Source organism: Pavona decussata, unplaced genomic scaffold, assembly GCF_977016875.1.
Source record: "Pavona decussata unplaced genomic scaffold, jaPavDecu1.1 SCAFFOLD_37, whole genome shotgun sequence".
NCBI lineage: Eukaryota > Metazoa > Cnidaria > Anthozoa > Scleractinia > Agariciidae > Pavona > Pavona decussata.
The window spans coordinates 1,002,024-1,020,626 of NW_028145459.1; the positions used below are offsets into that span (position 1 = coordinate 1,002,024).

An 18,603-nucleotide genomic window follows, 5' to 3' on the forward strand; every position below is an offset into this window, starting at 1 on the left:
GACCCGTTGTCTTCGTGGTTCTCGTTCATCGAATTTCTTTATTAAGGCCGACACTGAGCTGCACCAGATGGTACAACACTTTTACAACTGCGACTTTGGTGAGTCGATTGCTGATAGCCAGACTGAACTTTCCCAAGATGAGCGCCGCTTCATGGAAAGCGTAGAGGAATCCGCAGAGCTGAAGGACGGCCATTACGAAATCGCCTTACCTTTCAGAAGCCGTCGGCATCCAGTTCCAAACAATCGAGTTCAGGCAGAACAGCGTTCTATGTGGCTGAAGAGGAAGTTGGAGAAGAACCCGAAGTTGCTCGACGACTACAAAGTCTTCGTTCGGGACATTGTCGCAAAAGGTTACGCCCAAAGGGTTCCTGTGCAACAGAAGGAGTCAGCCTGCGAAGGCAAGACATGATTCATCCCTCACCATGGAGTTTATCATCCACATAAGCCTGGGAAAATTCGTGTCGTCTTCGACTGTTCGGCAAAGTACAAGGGAAAGTCCCTCAATGATCTGCTGTTGAAAGGACCAGATCTCACAAATTCTCTCTTGGGTGTCCTAGGAAGATTTCGTCAGGAACGTGTTGCAGTAATGGCGGACATCGAGGCAATGTTCCACCAAGTTAGAGTTCCAGAATGTGATCGTTCATTTCTTCGTTTCTTGTGGTGGCCGGATGGCGATTTGTCACGCGCATTGGCGGAATACCAGATGACCGTACATCTGTTCGGTGCAGTTTCCTCGCCTGCCTGTGCCAATTGTTCCCTTCGTAAAACAGCCGATGATAATGTCCAGCACTTGTCCCCTGATGTGACGAATACGATCAAACGGAACTTTTTCGTCGACGACTGCCTTAAGTCGCTCCCGTCAGTTAAGGATACTATTGTGCATGCCAATGAGTTGTGCAGTCTGTTGCAGCGAGGAGGTTTCCGATTGACAAAGTGGATCAGCTCCAGCCGAGCAGTTCTAGAAAGCATTCCTGTGAAAGAGCCCGCACAAGAAATCAAGAAGCTAGACCTTCAGAAAGACGAGTTACCAGTCGAACGCGCACTTGGTGCCCAGTGGCGAATAGAGGGCGACACATTCGGTTTTGCTGTTAATCTTCAGTCCAAGCCCCCTACCCGTAGAGGCATTCTGCTGTGGTAGGATCAATCTTTGACCCTTTTGGTTTCGTTGCACCCTTCGTCTTGACTGCTAAGAAGATTTTGCAGGACCTATGTCGCTTAAAGTTGGGTTGGGACGACGAGGTGCCTACAGAACACGGCGCACGTTGGCAAAGATGGCTAGTGGACCTCCCTAAGCTGTCACAGCTTACTATAGATTGTTGCCTTAAACCAGCCGACTTTAAGGACATCGCATCCAGTCAGCTTCACCACTTTTCGGATGCTTCGGAAATTGGTTTCGGATCAGTTTCGTATCTACGTCTGGTCGATAGCAGAGGCAGAATTCACTGTACCATTCTCCAAGGGAAGTCACGCCTGGTGCCCCTCAAGCAAGTAACAGTTCCACGTTTAGAGCTTTTGGCCGCAACAGTTTCGGTCCGTTTGGATAAAGTTTTGAAGAGAGAGCTCGAATTGCCGCTAACCGATGCGTCAACCTTCTGGACGGACAGCACGTCTGTGTTGCGTTACATAAAGAATGAGAACAAGCTGTTCCACACGTTCGTGGCCAATCGTATAGCCATGGTGCGAGACGGGTCTCACCCAGACCAGTGGAGGCACGTGGGAGGAGATCTTAACCCTGCTGACGACCTTTCAAGGGGGTTATCAGCGGAGGCTCTTCTCAACTCCGAGCGTTGGATAAAGGGGCCGGAGTTTCTCTGGATGCCAAAAGAGTTTTGGCCCCCAGATCCTTTTTCGCTGGGCAGTGTTCCGGATACGGATCCAGAGGTGAAAGTGAACGCTAAGGCCAACGTGACGTCATTGGCACTGCCCTTCTGTCCTTTAGTGGAGTATTTTCAGAGAACCTCCTCTTGGTTTCGCCTGAAGAAGTCGATTGCTTGGTTCCTACGCTACAGTGAAAGTTTGCTGATGGCTTGTATAGGCAAGAAGGTCACGAAGTCCACTCCAGCTACACCCAAACCGCCTATCACCGTTGTATAGACAGCAGAATTGGAGATTTTGAAGTGTGTCCAGCAACATTATTTCCCCGAAGAGTTCCAGTCACTGGTGTGCCGCACGTCAAGAGGAATAGTTGCCTTCGGAGACTGGATCCAGTTCTGATTGATAGTCTTCTGCGTGTCGGCGGGAGACTGAATCTAGCATCAGAGCCGTTTGACTCTAAGCACCAAATTATCCTGCCAAAGAACGATCATGTGTCCAACCTACTAGTCGAGCACTATCATCAGATCTCCGGACATTCTGGTAAAGAATACGTGCTGAGTCTTCTACGCGAACGATTCTGGATTGTAAAGGCAGGATCCGCAGTTAAGAGATTGTTATCATCGAAGTGTTTCCGGACAGTAAAGGCCTGGTTCGTCGAGCGAAAGTAAAGGTTAAATCTGGCATTCTTGAAAGACCAGTTGACAAGCTTTGTCTCATTGTTGAAAGAGAAGACCCTGAGTGATATGAACTTTAAGGACTCCAGCGAGAGCTTACTACGGATTTCAACCGGACGCTTAATTGAAATAGAAATGAACATTTGCTTGTACTGGTTTTCGGGTAGTTTGCGATTTATCCACACGCGTGTAGTCTCGCCGCGTGTTTCTTATGCGTTATTACCCAAGTTAGTCTCGCGTCGCTAGCTTTATTTAGCTATCGCTATCAAACAATGTACAAGTTTTTTTTTTTTTTTAGGGTCGTTTAGTTTATTATAATATTTGTAAGTGTTTTCGCCCGTGTTTTAACACTTAGGGGCCGGTGTAGAAACTAAACGCGTAGTCATTAAGGTTATTGTGTTATTTTGTGTAGGAATGTTCTTGTCAATATCTCGTGCATGCGGTATTTGTAGTTGCGTAGTTTAGTGTTATTTATTCATATTTTTGTTCACAAGTTTTGGCAGTTTTTATAGAATGTTTGGCCGTTTAGTGGGCAGTATATCTCTTCACCGCGAAAGCAGATAGTCCACCTTCAAAGTTTGTTCGTCCACTTTACGCTTTAGGACAGTCGGTTTTTTCCAGTGAACTTTGGTTCACCCAGCTCCGCAACAAATGTAAGTGTCGGTTTTTTCCTTCGCGCTATCTATTTGCGCTAGTTCATTTTGCAACGTTTTGTTTGCTTATTTTGTTTTAGTTTTAACCGCTTCGCTTCACCGCTTCACTTTGTCGCTACGCTACATAGCAGTTTCTTCGCCGCTTCATTTGGAGGCAGTTCCTTCGTTTGTCGTTCATTCAATTAAGCGTGTTAATAACTCGGAATGCTGGAGTTTCTTTTGCCGTTGTGGTCATTACAAATGGTTTTTGAGCCTTTGGTCTTAGATAGGGTATGCATTTGACCTTAACTCATGTCTTGTCTCATGCTTTGGATTTCGTAATGTTATTGTTGGGTTGTAACGTTACAAATAGCACAGATAAACCATCCTAATCACTCTAATGCTGCAACAGCAGTTCCTTCGCAATTTAACTTGCTGGGTGACTCCGATACAGACATGAAGTTAATTCCTCTGGAATTACAACTCAACAACAACGGATCTCGGCGAAAAGCGAATGAGGCTTACATTGTAAACCTTTGTCGCCAGACGGCGACATTATTACTAGTCCCTCTTTTTTTTTTTTTTTTTTTTTACTATTAGTTAACCATTAACGATTTATGTTTGTATAAACGTTTAAGGACCGTTATTTCCTCTCATTCTAACTCGGGTCCTGAAGTAGACTAGTGGTACCAGATGAAATATTGGCCCAAATAAATCGTCCTTTGACGAAAGTGTCAGCCCTGCAATCCCTTTGGTTTACTATTGTAGACAGCTATTGAGAATACTGCTACTACGCCGATAGTAAGGCGCTTTTACATCAACTATTAAGTAAAGCGCATGTTTAGTTGATTAAAGACGGTGCCTACTAATACAGAGGTATTTTTGCCCAGTTTATGACTGGGTGGGAAAAGCAGATATTAGCAAGGGCTATTGGAATCCAAAAAGAAAATTGGGGATAATAATTCTAAAAAGCGCTCAAATACAAAGCAATGTAATTGAAGCTTAATTATCTCTGAAAAATGTGTGGTTATCCCTAATTTCCTTTTCGGATCCCGATAACCCTTGCCAAGATCTGCTTTTCTCTTGGACTTATAAGCCGCGCAAAAGTATCTCTGTTATCTTTGTTACGAAACGTGACTTTCTCAACTCATGTCAAGTTGAGCAGAACGTATGAGCAGTAGCAACAGCAGGCACCGTCCTTAATGGGTGCACGCTGGCGCGTGCTCAGGCCCTTATGCCTCAATTCATACGTCTCGAATACAACACCAGTTTAGCGGCGCAGTTTTTCAACTTCATGTAAAAAAATCATTCAAATTAGAACAAAAAAGTCTTAACTGGAGAGGGAAAGGGGATTTGTATTACACGTCAGTACCTCAAGTGAAAATAGGTTCCGTTGCTGTGCTTTCAGAATTATGTTATAAAACCTGGTTAAGAAAAATTATCACACCACTCTTGGCTAAAAGCAAAGAACCTGCCTTTTTAACAACTACATTTTGCTCTTGAGGCGCTTCTTCTGGGTAGGTTCCATCCACCGTGAAAAGTTCAGACCAATTCACTAAAGGAAGCCGTAGAATCAAAGCACTAAACGCAACTGACAGTGAATTTATAGAAAAAATATTTCGATGCATAACAATAGCATGGACCACGCTATCGGCGTAAGCCCCATGGAATCACCTTAATCCCAGCTACTCTGGGAAATGTGAACCGTGTACGTATACGATTTGTTCATGAAAAAAGGATGGGATTTTAGAAAAAAAATACGGAAAAGATAGATGCCGTCAGTCCTCGAATAAACGTCTATCGATGGCCTCTTAGCTGGAGTTACAATAAATTGCCTTCCCCCTATTCTTCTCCTTTTTCTTTTTTTCTTTTTTTTTTTTTTTTTCAAAATGTTGTATTACAAAACAAAAGAAGTGCCCCCTCTAATTCACCCACCCCTCCCCGGCCCTCCTACCGACCTTAATTATCCTAAATGTGACATGAGCCCGCCAGCCATTTATTTTTTTTGGACTCACGAGGCGAACATTTTGACCACTGTGATGACGAATATCGTTGTCGATAAAAGTACAGACAACGTTAAACCACATTCGATTTGTTAATTTTAATTACCTTCAAATCTAACTTTTCTCCATTTCCGCCAACCCCTTTCCCCAACCACCAACATCCATTTTTCCAAAAGACAAGAAATATGTTTTTTTCTTTTAAGATTAATTTACACGATCTCTAAGAGTTAATTAATGAAAAATGCTACACGCGAAAAAAAAAAGTCGTTGGCGGAAATAGACAAGGGTGTTGGTTTCTAAAAGAAACTGTGGTCCTGAGTTTGGAATGTTAGCACTTGGACAGGGAGCTCTGTCAAAACGTCAGCACTCGAATCTCTTCACGGCAGTCAAATTACCTAATCAACTCAATTGATAAAACCACAAAAAAGAAGTATCTGGAAAATTTGTGGGAAAGCTTTTTTATTTCATCTATTTTTACACTGCTAAATGAATTTTGGCTGTCTCTATAAGGCAATCGCCTGGAAACTGTTGGCAATCAAATTAAATTGTATTGAGTGCTTGAATTGATTTCGCTTACTTTAGACATTTTAATATAAAGAAAATCAGCTCGTTGAAGTTGCGCATGCGTTTATTGGAGGACTGTCAGATAGGATCAAAATTTCATTCTTACATTACTGTAATCGATCAATTTTTTCCCTGTGATTTTCAGTTATCTTTCATAGTTTTCTTGATCCAGTCAATATATGTATAAACTCTGGTGTAGTATCCATACTTATTCTTCTGGGCGCACCCCTCTCCCCAGCTCACAATACCAGTAGCAACCCATCGGTAGTCACCTCCTCTTCTCCCTTCGCGGACAAAAGCTCCTCCACTGTCTCCTTGGCAGGTGTCATTTCCTCCTTTTCCATCTCCGGCACAGAAAGACACTTCCGGCTGGAAAGTTTCCGTGGTTGCGTTTGAACACAGTGAGTCCATTTGGATTGGGTAGGAGGAGTATTTAAGAACATTAGACACACGATCGTCCTTCTCAGGAGTTTCTCCACGTTTCACGGCTTTCGTCGCTCCCCACCCAGTTGCATAACCGTGTTTTCCAGGTGTTGCTAAATCGCCTTCTCCTTGCTTTGGAAGGCACACAGTTCGTACAGACGGGCCAAGTTCCACTTTCTCTCCGAGTTTAACAAGAGCTATATCATTCAAAAAATCTCGATTATTGTATTTCGGATGATGGATAATCTTCTCTGGGACAATTTCTTGTTGCGATTTCTCCTTTTTGTCTAATCTATGGTCCCCGGCTTTAATTAAATACCTAAGGGAAACAAGAAAAAATCCATATAAACATTCTGGAATAATAAAAACAAGCAAATTGAATGAGCGGACGGTAGATGGTCTTTCAATCATTTTCAATCATTTTCAATGGAGTCTATTTCATGTTTTCTAACATGTCCTCGTAAGCTGTGACTGACCTTAGGCAATTCCCATACATTTCGTTTTGATTGCTTTACGAGGAACGAGCTTGTCAGGTAATTACGAGAAATCACAGCCTACAGGCAATAAAATACTTCCCATGTGTTGAGAGGTGAGTAATTTTTTATGTTAATGAAAAATTTCCAGTTTGTAGGTTGAAACCGTGGTAAGTTTTCCAAGAAAACTGATACAAATTTAACGTCCACGCACAAAAATTTACAGAGAAATGTATGGGGAAATTAAAAACTGACCGAAACACTTTCACGGCTTGCTAGAAAGCTTTATTGCATATTATTGAACGCTTGCAGTTTGCAGTTCGTTTCATCCTAGAAACTGATAACTTGACAGTAGTCGAGAAACTTTACTAATTTTTCAGCGCCCAAAAACCATTTTTGGTCCCACGGCCCCGATTTCTCAGACTCTGTAGATGAAATCGTACCTCGCAAAGCAAATTTTAATTAAATGTAAAGAAAAGGGTAACCTTGCCTCACCTGTCCAAGATGACGTCGTTTACCATGACAAAGTCTCTTAGCGGTCACAACCTGACAGGTGAAAGCAGGCTCTTTTCTTAACACGTATTCCTTGACGATTTGGGTTGGAGCTTATCTTTACTCGTGGTGGACTGAACAATCAAGGATTGTCTCTCCTGATGCAGAGATGTTTTTTCGCAGCTTATGACTATGCGGGAAAAGCAGATCTTAGCAAGGGCGGTTGGAATCTTGAAAGAAATATGGGGGTAACCAAGCATTTTTCAGAGATAATTTTGTAGCAAAAATTCTAAAAAGTTTTAAAATGCACTACTGAATGTATGGCTTAATTATATCTAAAAAAATGCACAGTTACCTTCTAATTTTTTTTTTTGGATTTGCGCAATCCTTGCAAAGATCTGCTTTCTGTGTAGTCATAAGCCGCGTAAACAAAACTTTTGTTTTAGTAGGCACCATCCTTGATACACAGAATTTATGCGCTGTAGCAAGACGAGGAAACATCCCAGACCATTATATAATATGTCAAGATGAAGTTGTAGTGTATCAGTCCATTCCAGTAGTGCCAACCCTCCTGTCATGTGGTTGGGACATTACCCCACCCCAATTAATGTGACGGCCACCTGATGTTCACGTCACAGCACCGTTACGTCCTTTCAACGATAAGACGATAAGTTTGTGCTAACGATGACTAAGGGGGACAAACATGAAGATGGTAGATCGACAGAACAAATGGTCACTGGAGCACTAGTTCGATCAGTATTATCTTTGAAGCATTTGAACGGCTCACTTGACCCCGTCCCGCACTGGGGGCATTTGCCAGTAGCTAGTTTGTTTTTAAATCCTGATCTCCGGAGGGGATGAGGAGGGGAGTCGGCACGAGGGGAGTGAGGAGGAATGGCTGGACACTGCTTAAAATGACTGAAACAGCTAAAAAGTCGTTTGCATTGCTTGCACACTTACGTCCCTGGAATTCCTTCGAATTTGTACTTTCCAGTAAAAGAATTCCGGTAATAAAAGCAGTGTGCGGCAGTCAAAACCCATCGAGGGGAGATCATGGCTCCACCACAAACAAGCTGATGTTCACCTAGGGGACAAATTCAAGCAAATCAGTTCCAAGTTAGTGCTAATTTTCCTGAGTTTGAAACAAGTGGGAGTAACCATCCCAATTTCTGTTTTCTAGCAAGTGAACTGAACGAAAAAAGGAGGCTTCGGCGACCTCGATGCGTTAGCAACACTCCAAATTAAGGAACAGTTTTTACAGCATACCCTCTTTTCTGTCGTTTGGTATTATCCTTTTATCCTCTCATAAGATAATCACAATATCATTTATACCTTTCCACCCTCTCCTTTTATATGTTTTAGTTACAATGTTAGCTTACTACATGGCAGAAAACTGAATTACCTTTAATAAGTTTGTACAACCCAATCTGCCAGGGCCACCATCCCTTTCTTGACTTTTGACCACCAACAATCCGAGCCCTAAAGTCAACTGGACTTACTCCACAAGAAGAATAGTCTAAACAACAACAAGAAAAAAAACACAGATAAGGCAAAAAAAAGGGAATAAAAACATTTCCTTCATACTATAGTCATGCCATCCACACTGGCCTGGGCCAAAAAAGCGTAAAAGCGTACGCGACAATGCCGAAAGGTAGTCTGGGAAATACCCAATAAATTTCCAAAAAAAAAGCTCAGATGAGCTTTCTTGAAATTTATTGGGTATTTCCCAGACAACCTTTCGGAATTGTCGCGTACACTTCTTGCGCCTTTTTTGGCCAACCTTTATTTATTTTATTTTATTTTATTTTATTTTATTTTATTTTATTTTATTTTATTTTATTTTATTTTATTTTGTTTTCTTTTTTTTTTTTCGCTTCGATGTCAAATTCCAGAAACTATATCCGCGAGTTGTTATTGACGCAAACGTATTAAATTGATCGATGCAAACCGATCACTTTCACGTACGGTTGATCATAGTTATTGTAGCACCCTTTTTAAGAGTACATGAAGAGGCCAAAATTAAAACACAGGAAGGAGATGTGAAGGTATTGCTCACTTGCTATAGCACAAGAAATTCTTTAGAACAATCTGATATTTAACTTACCAACTTTCACGTATGCTGCTTTCTCAATGGCCTTCTGGAGGCTGCTATATCTTTGTACATAGATCACGTGATCATCCTCCTCAGTAGACGACGCAATGTCCATCAGCTCCCTTCTTTTAACCTTTTTTCCAACAGCTTTAACGAGATAGAAGAATGAGATTTGTCGCTATTGAGGTACGTCCCCTTAATACCTTTGCGTTTCCCTTGTCTCCTGTTTTTAACCACATGCCACACTAGTGGCATCTATTTATTTTGGACAGCTGTTAGTCAATATTTTTGGCAACTAAGTATTCTTGAATTCTGACTGGATTAAAGTGCCTGTACTATATTGCCGTAATGGAGCGCATCCCAAAGTAATGTATCCGCAACGTAATAGCCATCCAATATTTCTTTGCAAACTCTTAACTATTCAGTTAGACAGTGGTGGTGCTAGTGGGGGACGGTTAAGTATGGGTATTCAGTATTTAGAACCGTAAATATCTTACCAATGACATAAATTTCAAAACCATGCTCCTCTTTAAGAAGTCGTGCTTCTGCTTTTGGTCGGCCACCAATATTTGACATTCCATCAGTAATGAAAATCATTGCTCGATGGCTATCTTTTCGAGCATTTGGCACAACTACCTCTCGTACGGTTTTCAATGCAGGAGCAGAAGCAGTAGCCCCTCCCATGTAATTCACTTTGTCAAGGGCCTTAATGGCTTTTTTCATCGTGTCCACTTTGGCATCGCCCCAGTTGAACTCAAGCTTTGCTTCAGTGCCAAAAGTCACCAGCGCAACTCGAGTCCCGCCGGCCCTGCAAATCGTATCAAATTGACAAGGTTGTTACATGAAGTATCAAAGCACTTCAGTCATAGCTGAGGCCCATCTCCTTTGTTTCAAATCACATGCAAATTGTAGAAACTTCGAGCACTGTATCTGAGCTAATAATTTCTTTGCTTATTTCATGACATTACATATCAGCATAACATAAGATAGTGGTTTATTTAGGATGTAAGAACAAAATACAGGTTTTTAAAAAACAACTCGTGTCAAATGCTCTGCATCTTTAAAAATCTTTAAAACGAAAATCAAGCAATTTATATTGCAAAAGTGATACTGACATAGATCTTATTTTTGGAAATTGATTAGTTAGCTTAGCATAACATTATTTGCACTGGTTAATAATTTTTGTATATAATTCCAGTTTCTGATACCATCTGACTAAATTTAGATAGAGTTTTTTTTTTTTTTTAAGGGAGACTACTTTGTAAAAGCTCGCGAGAGTTTCCTTAGTCTTCCTCCCAAGTGTAGATTGTAATAACATAATATACTTGCTGTATTATTTCAATATGGGAAATAAAGTTATTCATTCATTCATTCATTCATTCATTCATTCATTCATTCATTCATTCATTCATTCATTCATTCATTCATTCATTCATTCATTCATTCATTCATTCATTCATTCATTCATTCATTCATTCATTCATTCATTCATTCATTCAAAGAAAGATCCTAAGGTTATTCCAAACAAACAAGTTCCAAACAAAAAGTATTCAAAAATGTAAAAGTTTCCAAAACTACAAGTTAAGTTAATTTTCACAGAAGTAAAAGCAGCTACCAGACTGACCAGCATTAGCGAATTATTTCGGCAAATGTGAATTCGCTGGTAACATCACGTAAATTGCTTTACCTTTTACTTGCTCCAACCGTTTTAATGAACTCTTTCGTGAAATTCAAACCTTTCTGGAATCCTTCTCTTTTTACACTGCTGGAAGCATCGAGTACAAACACTAAATCCAGTCCACCTTCCTCGTTTAATATAATGGCTCTTCCCCGTGTATCCATGGTTTGACTGCTCGTTTTGTTGCACCCAGTCTCATTCTCGTGGTTACAGGTGTATTCCAGTAAACTGTCAATCACGTTCTTGCGAAGATAGAAGGCAGTTGTATTATCGTCCTTAAAGCGATCTTCAAATTCATCTGTATTAAACATAGTAACATTTGCAAATGACCATCTACGGACTCAATTTAATTTTTACAATAACCATCAATACGCCCTGATTGGCTCGTAGCTTTTGTCTATAAGAGTACAACGATAAAAATGACGTCAGATGTAACGCGCGCGCTTTCTCAAGGGAAAAGCCAATAAAAACCGCAAATCGACGGCAGTTTTCTAGGCTCCATGCCCTTATAGACCGTAATATGACGCCGTAAAAAAAGTACAAAACTTGAGTGTAAACCTACGAGCCTCGAGTTTTGAACATTTCATGACTTCATTTTATGGTCTATAAGAGTGTTAATTTTACAATGACTTTGGTTTACTGTTATATCAGCTGTTGCCCTTTTTGTTCGTGTGTTTTTGCTTTGTTTTTATCCGGTTTCAATCGTCAATGATGCTTATCAGAAATATCTTACAAACTTTCAGTAAATTTTATTTACCTCTGCAAATTGCTTCATTGCCGCTCCAAGTTCCATTTTCCGTGCATCTTCTCTCCGCGGATCCTTTCAGTACAAACCCATACTTGCACTCAAAACTCACAACATCTCCACTGTTGTATTCGCTACCGTATTTTCGCCCGTTGATTGGAGTGCCAAGAACAGGGCAGTCGGTACCTAGAAAAGATATGCATCGGACTGACGCTATGCAAACTATTATCAATAACAGAACAACAGCAAGATAACTTAAGGTATGCAATATTTCTCAATGCTAAATTACATGCTTACATGATAAACTTTAATTCAAAATCCAAATAGGGTTTCAATATGGCCTCGAATTAAAAGCTAACGCATAAGTAATTTTTTTAGGCGTGACCTTCAAAGGCAGCATAACAACTTTTCACTTACTTTGGTCCTCACTGGCTTAAACCCGTGGAACAATGTTTTAACTTAACTAACTAATGAAAACTAAAGCACCTTTGTGTCCTTCAGACACTTGGTCAATAGGCCATTTCCGAGTTGCTGTGAACCTCACCATGAGAGCGAGGCTAAAAGCAAAACTTTTCGTAAGAAAATTAGTTTTGTTTGCATATGAATGAAAACTAATTTTCATAACAAACGTTTTGCACTTAGCCTCGCTTTCATAATGAGGTTCAAAGCAATTCGGAAATGGTCTATTTTATTTTCCACAGACGGTCCAGGTCGCTCGCGGCCACACACTCTCGAGTGACCTGGACCGCCTGAGAATCAGGATAGGGAACATCCCCGGGCTTCTCCTAAATATCATGTTTTTCAGTCATCCCCACAAGCCGTTTTATACTCTAGCATTGAACTGCATGACTTTGCAACACTTCTGAACTTCCATAACAAAAATAAATACAAGGGAGGTCGCATTTAGTCTTTCCTCTGCTGCCCTCATCATCCTCACCATCATCATCATCATCATCATCATCGTCGTCGTCATCATCATCATCATCATCATCATCATCATCATTATTATTATCATTATTAGTAGTAGTAGTAGTAGTAGTAGTAGTAGTAGTAGTAGTAGTAGTAGTAGTAGTAGTAGTAGTAGTAGTAGTAGTAGTAGTAGTAGTAGTAGTAGTAGTAGTAGTAGTAGTAGTAGTAGTAGTAGTAATAGTGTTTGTAGTGTCCACCAACGACTTGCTGGTATCGAAAATTCTCAATCCAAGACAGCAACAATAGATTTTGGAAATAAATGGAAAGGCTCCTGGAATTGGTAGCCTTGATGAAGCTATGGATCTAACATTTTCATAGAAGAGAGATCGAAGCTCTGTAGACAAAAAACGGTGAGGTGAGGAATGAGGTGAGGTGAGGAAGTGAGGAATTTTGCTTGGATCAAGAAAGATATTCCTCAGATCAGTCTATATTGCATTGCATAATTATCTACTGGACATCTCATTGCTCCACCAAGGGAACTAGAAGTTGTGACTTTAGAGATGTAAAAAGTATTCTGACAAGCTTAGTTCACATGCAGCTTGTATAATGAAGGGTCGTTTCTTTGAGACATCCATGTTTTTTCTTTTCAAGTTTAAGTTGGCGTGAATAGCACAATACACCTGTTTTCACATTGGCAATTTCTAAGAAATGCTTAAACTGTTCTTAATCAGGCAATGGTTATTGTTTTTCAATTCTCGCAATCAGGAAGATATATCAAGAAATTTACAAGCAATTCCACTTACTTCCGTCTTGACATGTTGTAAGAGATCCACTCCATTCTTTATTTTCCATGCAGGTTCTTTCCCTCGACCCATGCAGTTCAAAACCAGACTGACAGGAAAATCGCACTGTGCTTCCAATTTTAAAATGTCCAAATCGATCACCGTTTTCTGGTCTTCCTGGATCGGTGCAAGCTTTCACTGTAATTCGACGTTAAAAAAGGAAAAACGGAGGAGACAGAGAATCACAACCTGTGCACTTAACTCAGAAAGAAAGCTTAAAGGATTGACACGCGAGAAAAAGTCGTTCTTTAGTGATCCAAAATATGATTAATTACATGTGTAATTACATATTATTTTCACTATTATGATTAACGTTTTTTGTTGTTGTTTTTGCTTTTTGTTGTATAGCACCTATGGTGTCTACGTTATGGCCTTCGCTTTTGTATATTAAATGCGTAATGCCATTGTTATCTAGGTAACGCCACAATGTAAACACTGGCGACGGCTCTTGCTGTCCCCTAAATCAAGTCATATATAGGCTGCGACTGGGCAGTTCCAATAAGAGCGACTTTTCGAAAAAATCAGCATGGACGCCAACGCCTTTGATTATTGTCAAGTTGGTTCACACTACTCACAAGGCTTCAACTACTACAGGCACCAGCCTTAACATTCTCTCCTTATTATAGTATCTCTATTAACCTTTATTGAGTCTTGTTTTGAATACCATAATATCGAATCAGAGGAAAGGGTTAGAAAATGGCTGCAAGCAAGAACCTCCATGCAACTTTCTAAAAAATGGCCAATCCTATATTCATTGTTGTTTACGGCGTCTGGTTCTTTACAAAGCGCTCACCTTTGCAATATGGATATCTGCGAGAACTCCATCCAAACTTAAGGCAGGTGATAGTGTCGGGACCTACCAGCTCATATCCTTCCTTACACTCGAAAAACAAAGTAGCGCCATACTGGTATTTAGGATCCGATGTGGAAACATTCCCATTCCGCATCGCCAGTCTTCCGGGACTCTTACATCCCGTTGCTAAAAAGATCAAACAACAAACAGATTAGAAACAGATGAACTATTTCAAGGAGCGAAGGATATAGGAGAGTCCTAGCAGACCTCAATGTTGAAATTTTACCAATTCAATGAACATCAAGTACATGTTGTCAGTTTCTTTTCGTTTCTTTAATCAACTAATTAATGCTGATTAATGCAATTTTAAGTGGCACGCAACATACGGGTTTTTTTTTCTTAGGGAAAAGGTTCATAACTGCATCTCTTACATTCTAATTGAAACTTTAAAAAAGATGTCAATTTAAGATTTGTCATGCGTCTTGTCTGAAAATCTTGAAAACTGATAAAATTATAGCTTTTATCTTTCAAGGACATAATTTTTCCCTTCCGAAGCAATTTTAAAATATACAGCTGAAACTGCTAGATAACGTGCGTAATAACTAAACATTTCTGTAATTTCTTCATCTAGCATGTCCAAGCGAGGAAGAGGAAGAGGTCGCGATGCGACGTTTGCTTTCGTAACAAAAATATCCATTCAGTGATAAACAGGGATCGAAATAACCTTGGGACTGATTGTTGACCGTCCAGTGCCAATGCTGGGTAAATATTGTGAGACTTATATCGGGAAAATATGGCTTTTATTGGGAAATACGTCATTGAAACTATAGGAACGATATTTGCACAAAACATGTTTGCTGTGAAAACAACAATTTCAAACAACATTGAACGATCACACTAAATTTGCTCACATATTAACAATGTTGTAAATATCCAAAATATCCAGAATATGCCCCCACTGGATCTAAAAGGGATACGTAATTTTAGTTTTATCATGTTTGAATATATGACCATAGGCATTTCAGTTCTACCCAAATCATGACTTACGTGAACACGTTGGGCCTTTGGACCATTTTCCGTTCCCGAGGCATTTTCTTCTCACTGGCCCAATGAGGGTGAAGCCCTTTTCACAACTGTACCTCAATTTGTCGTTATAATTAAAGCGAGAGCCTGTGTACTTTGCATGGGGAATCGCCTCAGGTTTTCTACAAGGTCCTAAAAACGAAGAAAAATAATAGAACGTCACGAGGTTCTGTAGACAATTTCAACACTTAAAGTTATTAGTTTCCAAGACAGCGAAACGAAACCATAACAAAGGGGTAGGAATATATAAAACAATCGTACTGATCATAAGATAAATTGTACCAAGTCTGACAAGTCTGAATTATAGTAACATTGGGATAATTAGATTTTGTGTAAATTTGTGTCAGTTATTTTGGTTCACAGGTATAGCATGATATTGTAACGCGTTTGCGACCCTCTAAATTTATACTTAAAAAAATTCAAAATGAGAGATCAATTATTTGTACACTTTTTTACATTTTAGGGACTGGTGAGAACAATAAATGTCATTTTGCTGTTTATAAGGCATTACAAAGCATTTTCACTTGAAAGGTAGGCCATTTTTGACTCGTCGGGCCTTCAGGAAATACGGTACGCGTACAAGCACCTCAACTGATGTAAACTGGACTGACCATCAAATGTATAATCTATCCTCTGCGACAGGGTTCCTTTTCCTGGGGGTTAAAATTATTTCATACAAGACAAAGGATTGTGAACAGATATCAGAAGACGTTACTGCGTGTTTCGTATAAAACGGGTCTGATTTATTAATGGTCACCTAAACACTTGGGTTCTTGTTTTTCCTTCCATCGTCCTTTCTTGCAAGTCCGAATTCCCTGACCAACCAATTTAAAGCCTTCACGACAGCGGTACCGTGCCTTGGAGAGGCGGATATTTATATCGACTTCGGCATTTTTCGGAGGATTTTTCCGAAGGCGTTGAAGCACTTTAATACAGTCGTTTTCTGAAACAGCGAAGGTGAAAAGAAGTGTAGGCGTCAGCACCACCGGACACAACCATGTACTCACGGTGAAAAAAATAATAATAATAAATGAAAATAAAATAAAATAAACGCCTCAGTGATCTGTTAGAGTCTTCAGAAAAGTTTACCTCACGTTCGTCAAACCTAGGTGTGCCTAAATGTTAATAAGGGCTGAATTGAAAGCTTCACCATAGAATTGTAAGTATCCAAATTGTAACGTAACTGTGATACGAAAAAAAAATAGCTTTCAGGATCTAAAAATTGCTTTAATGCGTTACAAGCTAATTTTGTTTCCAATCTCAAATGAAAGGACCAGAAAACAATTTATTTTCTCATAAGTGTGATTCTTTTTGGTCAAAGAGGCCAGCTATTTCAGCAGGCTCCTTTATCGGTTCGTTAATAGATTACCGATAGAGACTTGATGCAATTTATCATTGGGTACATGGGAAGCCCCCTCCCCCCCCCCCCCCCCCTCTAAAGGGGCAACTTGTTCGGACAGGTTAGAGTTACATAAAAGGCCAAGGGTAGGGACTTTACGATTTGAACTAAAGAAAAAGCTAACTTGTTCTCCGTTAAACCTCAGCAGTGTTTAATATTTTACGTTTTTTTTTGTGCCCAGTGGATGGCAAAGAAACGTACCATACAGAGCACGGCATACAGAGCCAGTGCTTTGCTTATTAAGTATCCTAATAACGCCAAAAACAACAACTCGAACGTACTTGCAGTCTCTGTGCCCTGACAAAAGAAGGTCAGCAAAGCCGCAAACAGCACAACCTGAAAAGTGTAAACAACAATGTTAGTCAGTATTCAAATGAGATTTACGACTGATAACATTACACCATGGCAATTAAAAATTTAAAAAAAAAATTCTGCTAATTGTATCAGTTTATTACTTTTATGGATGCCCTTTTCCCTTTATAATCCGTGTTTTCTTTATTTATTTTTTCTTTTGAACGAAAATTACGATAAATAGATAATCTCATTCTATTGTACCTTGTGTATACATTTCTTTATTAGTATATTTTATTGTTTACTAACTGTAAATTGTTTTTATGTTAATCACTTTTTCCAGTTTCGAAGGATGATTATCTCAATCACAACATTAAAGCAAGCCAGTGGATCTGGATTGCTTTGATGTCATTTCAATCGGTTTAATCCACCTTTCAATACGGATTCCAGTGACAGGAAAATGTTCACTGAAATAACATGGCGGACCTGTTCGTGGACATATTCGTTTCATTCTTCAGGACGAATGTTCTGTCCCATTTAGTAAAATGAATGGTTTTCTGAGATACGTTTTGTCCCTCGTCTTACTGAGTTTTAATAAATAGTTCTTGGAGGCATGACAGTTGCAACATCACGTAATCACTCCTGATAATCAAGCGCGGCTCAGTGTTAAGTGAATATAATCCCCAAGCAATTTTGTTTGTTGCTATGTCGATAACTTATTAGGGAAAACAAAATCTAAAAACAGGCTTACCTGGCATTGCAGTTCCATGTTGGACCTCTGATGCCACCTTTGATAAGACTTTACTGAGCTTACAAATATCTCAATTGTGTCTCTTTCTCTCAGACTTCCGCAATGGCGTGCGTGAACCCTTTCGGTTTATCTGTCTTTGGTGAGGCGATCAGATGTTGCCCCCAAGTGGTGGGAATCTGCCAACGAAAACAGCTTATTTGAAACGCAGAATTGAACAGAGCTGTCATGTGAAGAGTCACCGTCTCAGCGGAAATTAAGGTCAAATTCTTTGTCTCCAGCACAAACTGAAAGATCATGAAAGTTATTTAGAACTTCCTGTGTTCAAAACGATATAGATTTCTCCTTTTTTTACACGCTTAAGTTAACTTCATCAGACAAATGTTTCCGATCACTGCCTTCGAACATTGGTTCTGGACCTTTTATCAGGAGTAAAGGAAAAAGAAAGAGAAAAGAAAGAAAGAAAAAAAGAAACAACGTGCGTTCAAGATGTTGCAGTTTCACTGAAACATCATATTGCACAATGGCTAAAAAAAAATACCTGATGGCCTGACAGGGGGGCTGGAGAACTTCCAAAGCTCAAGCATGTCGCAAAGGTGAAGCCTCGTCGGACAAGGGGAGGTGTGAAAGATCTCGTGTTTACCGAGTTATTACCAAAAACCACTATTGGCTAAGATTTACTTTTTCTTTTTTGTTCTCCTAAAAAGTTCCTAGTTGGTCATTATATCCCCATTCAACAATCTTACTTCCTGTGAGACTAAAGACAGTCACACAATAATGCAGTTTAATTAAACCCCAGTTCCCTACCTGAAACTGTCACAAAATGAAACGGATAATATCTTGATATAAAAGTTCTTTGTTCGCTGTAGGTTCTCGACGGCTCTGAAAACTAAATAAAAACGAAAGTTTATATGTTCCTGTTTACGCGCAGTACGCACGAAATGCTA

General features: G+C 39.9%; 2 protein-coding genes and 1 long non-coding RNA gene across 6 annotated transcripts; 2 read left to right on the plus strand and 1 right to left on the minus strand.

Moving 5' to 3' along the window:
* Window positions 1–586: 586 nt before the first annotated feature.
* On the plus strand, window positions 587–2,094 carry LOC146483903 (uncharacterized). The gene is made up of 2 exons (XM_085105504.1): window positions 587–1,115; window positions 1,331–2,094. The coding sequence occupies exons 1-2, from the start codon at window positions 587–589 to the stop codon at window positions 2,092–2,094; spliced, it is 1,293 nt and encodes a 430-aa protein (XP_084961630.1).
* Window positions 2,095–5,559: 3,465 nt separating this feature from the next.
* LOC146483904 (complement C2-like) lies at window positions 5,560–18,592 on the minus strand. Of its 4 annotated transcripts, none has more exons than XM_085105223.1 (14): window positions 18,464–18,592; window positions 17,660–17,835; window positions 16,899–16,953; window positions 15,976–16,161; window positions 15,183–15,350; window positions 14,136–14,321; window positions 13,304–13,480; window positions 11,604–11,777; window positions 10,856–11,144; window positions 9,666–9,976; window positions 9,181–9,315; window positions 8,479–8,592; window positions 8,037–8,160; window positions 5,560–6,430 (listed from the first exon to the last, which is right to left on the minus strand). In XM_085105223.1, the coding sequence occupies exons 2-14, from the start codon at window positions 17,675–17,677 to the stop codon at window positions 5,830–5,832; spliced, it is 2,538 nt and encodes an 845-aa protein (XP_084961349.1). In that variant the 5' UTR covers window positions 17,678–17,835; window positions 18,464–18,592; the 3' UTR covers window positions 5,560–5,829. The 4 variants fall into 4 exon arrangements, with proteins under 4 accessions (XP_084961349.1, XP_084961351.1, XP_084961352.1 ...); XM_085105225.1 differs by having other exon boundaries at window positions 18,338–18,481; XM_085105226.1 differs by lacking the exon at window positions 15,976–16,161.
* Window positions 14,404–15,784, plus strand: LOC146483905 (uncharacterized). The gene is made up of 2 exons (XR_014863705.1): window positions 14,404–14,897; window positions 15,682–15,784. It is a non-coding gene; the product is annotated as an uncharacterized LOC146483905 (long non-coding RNA).
* Window positions 18,593–18,603: the final 11 nt, after the last annotated feature.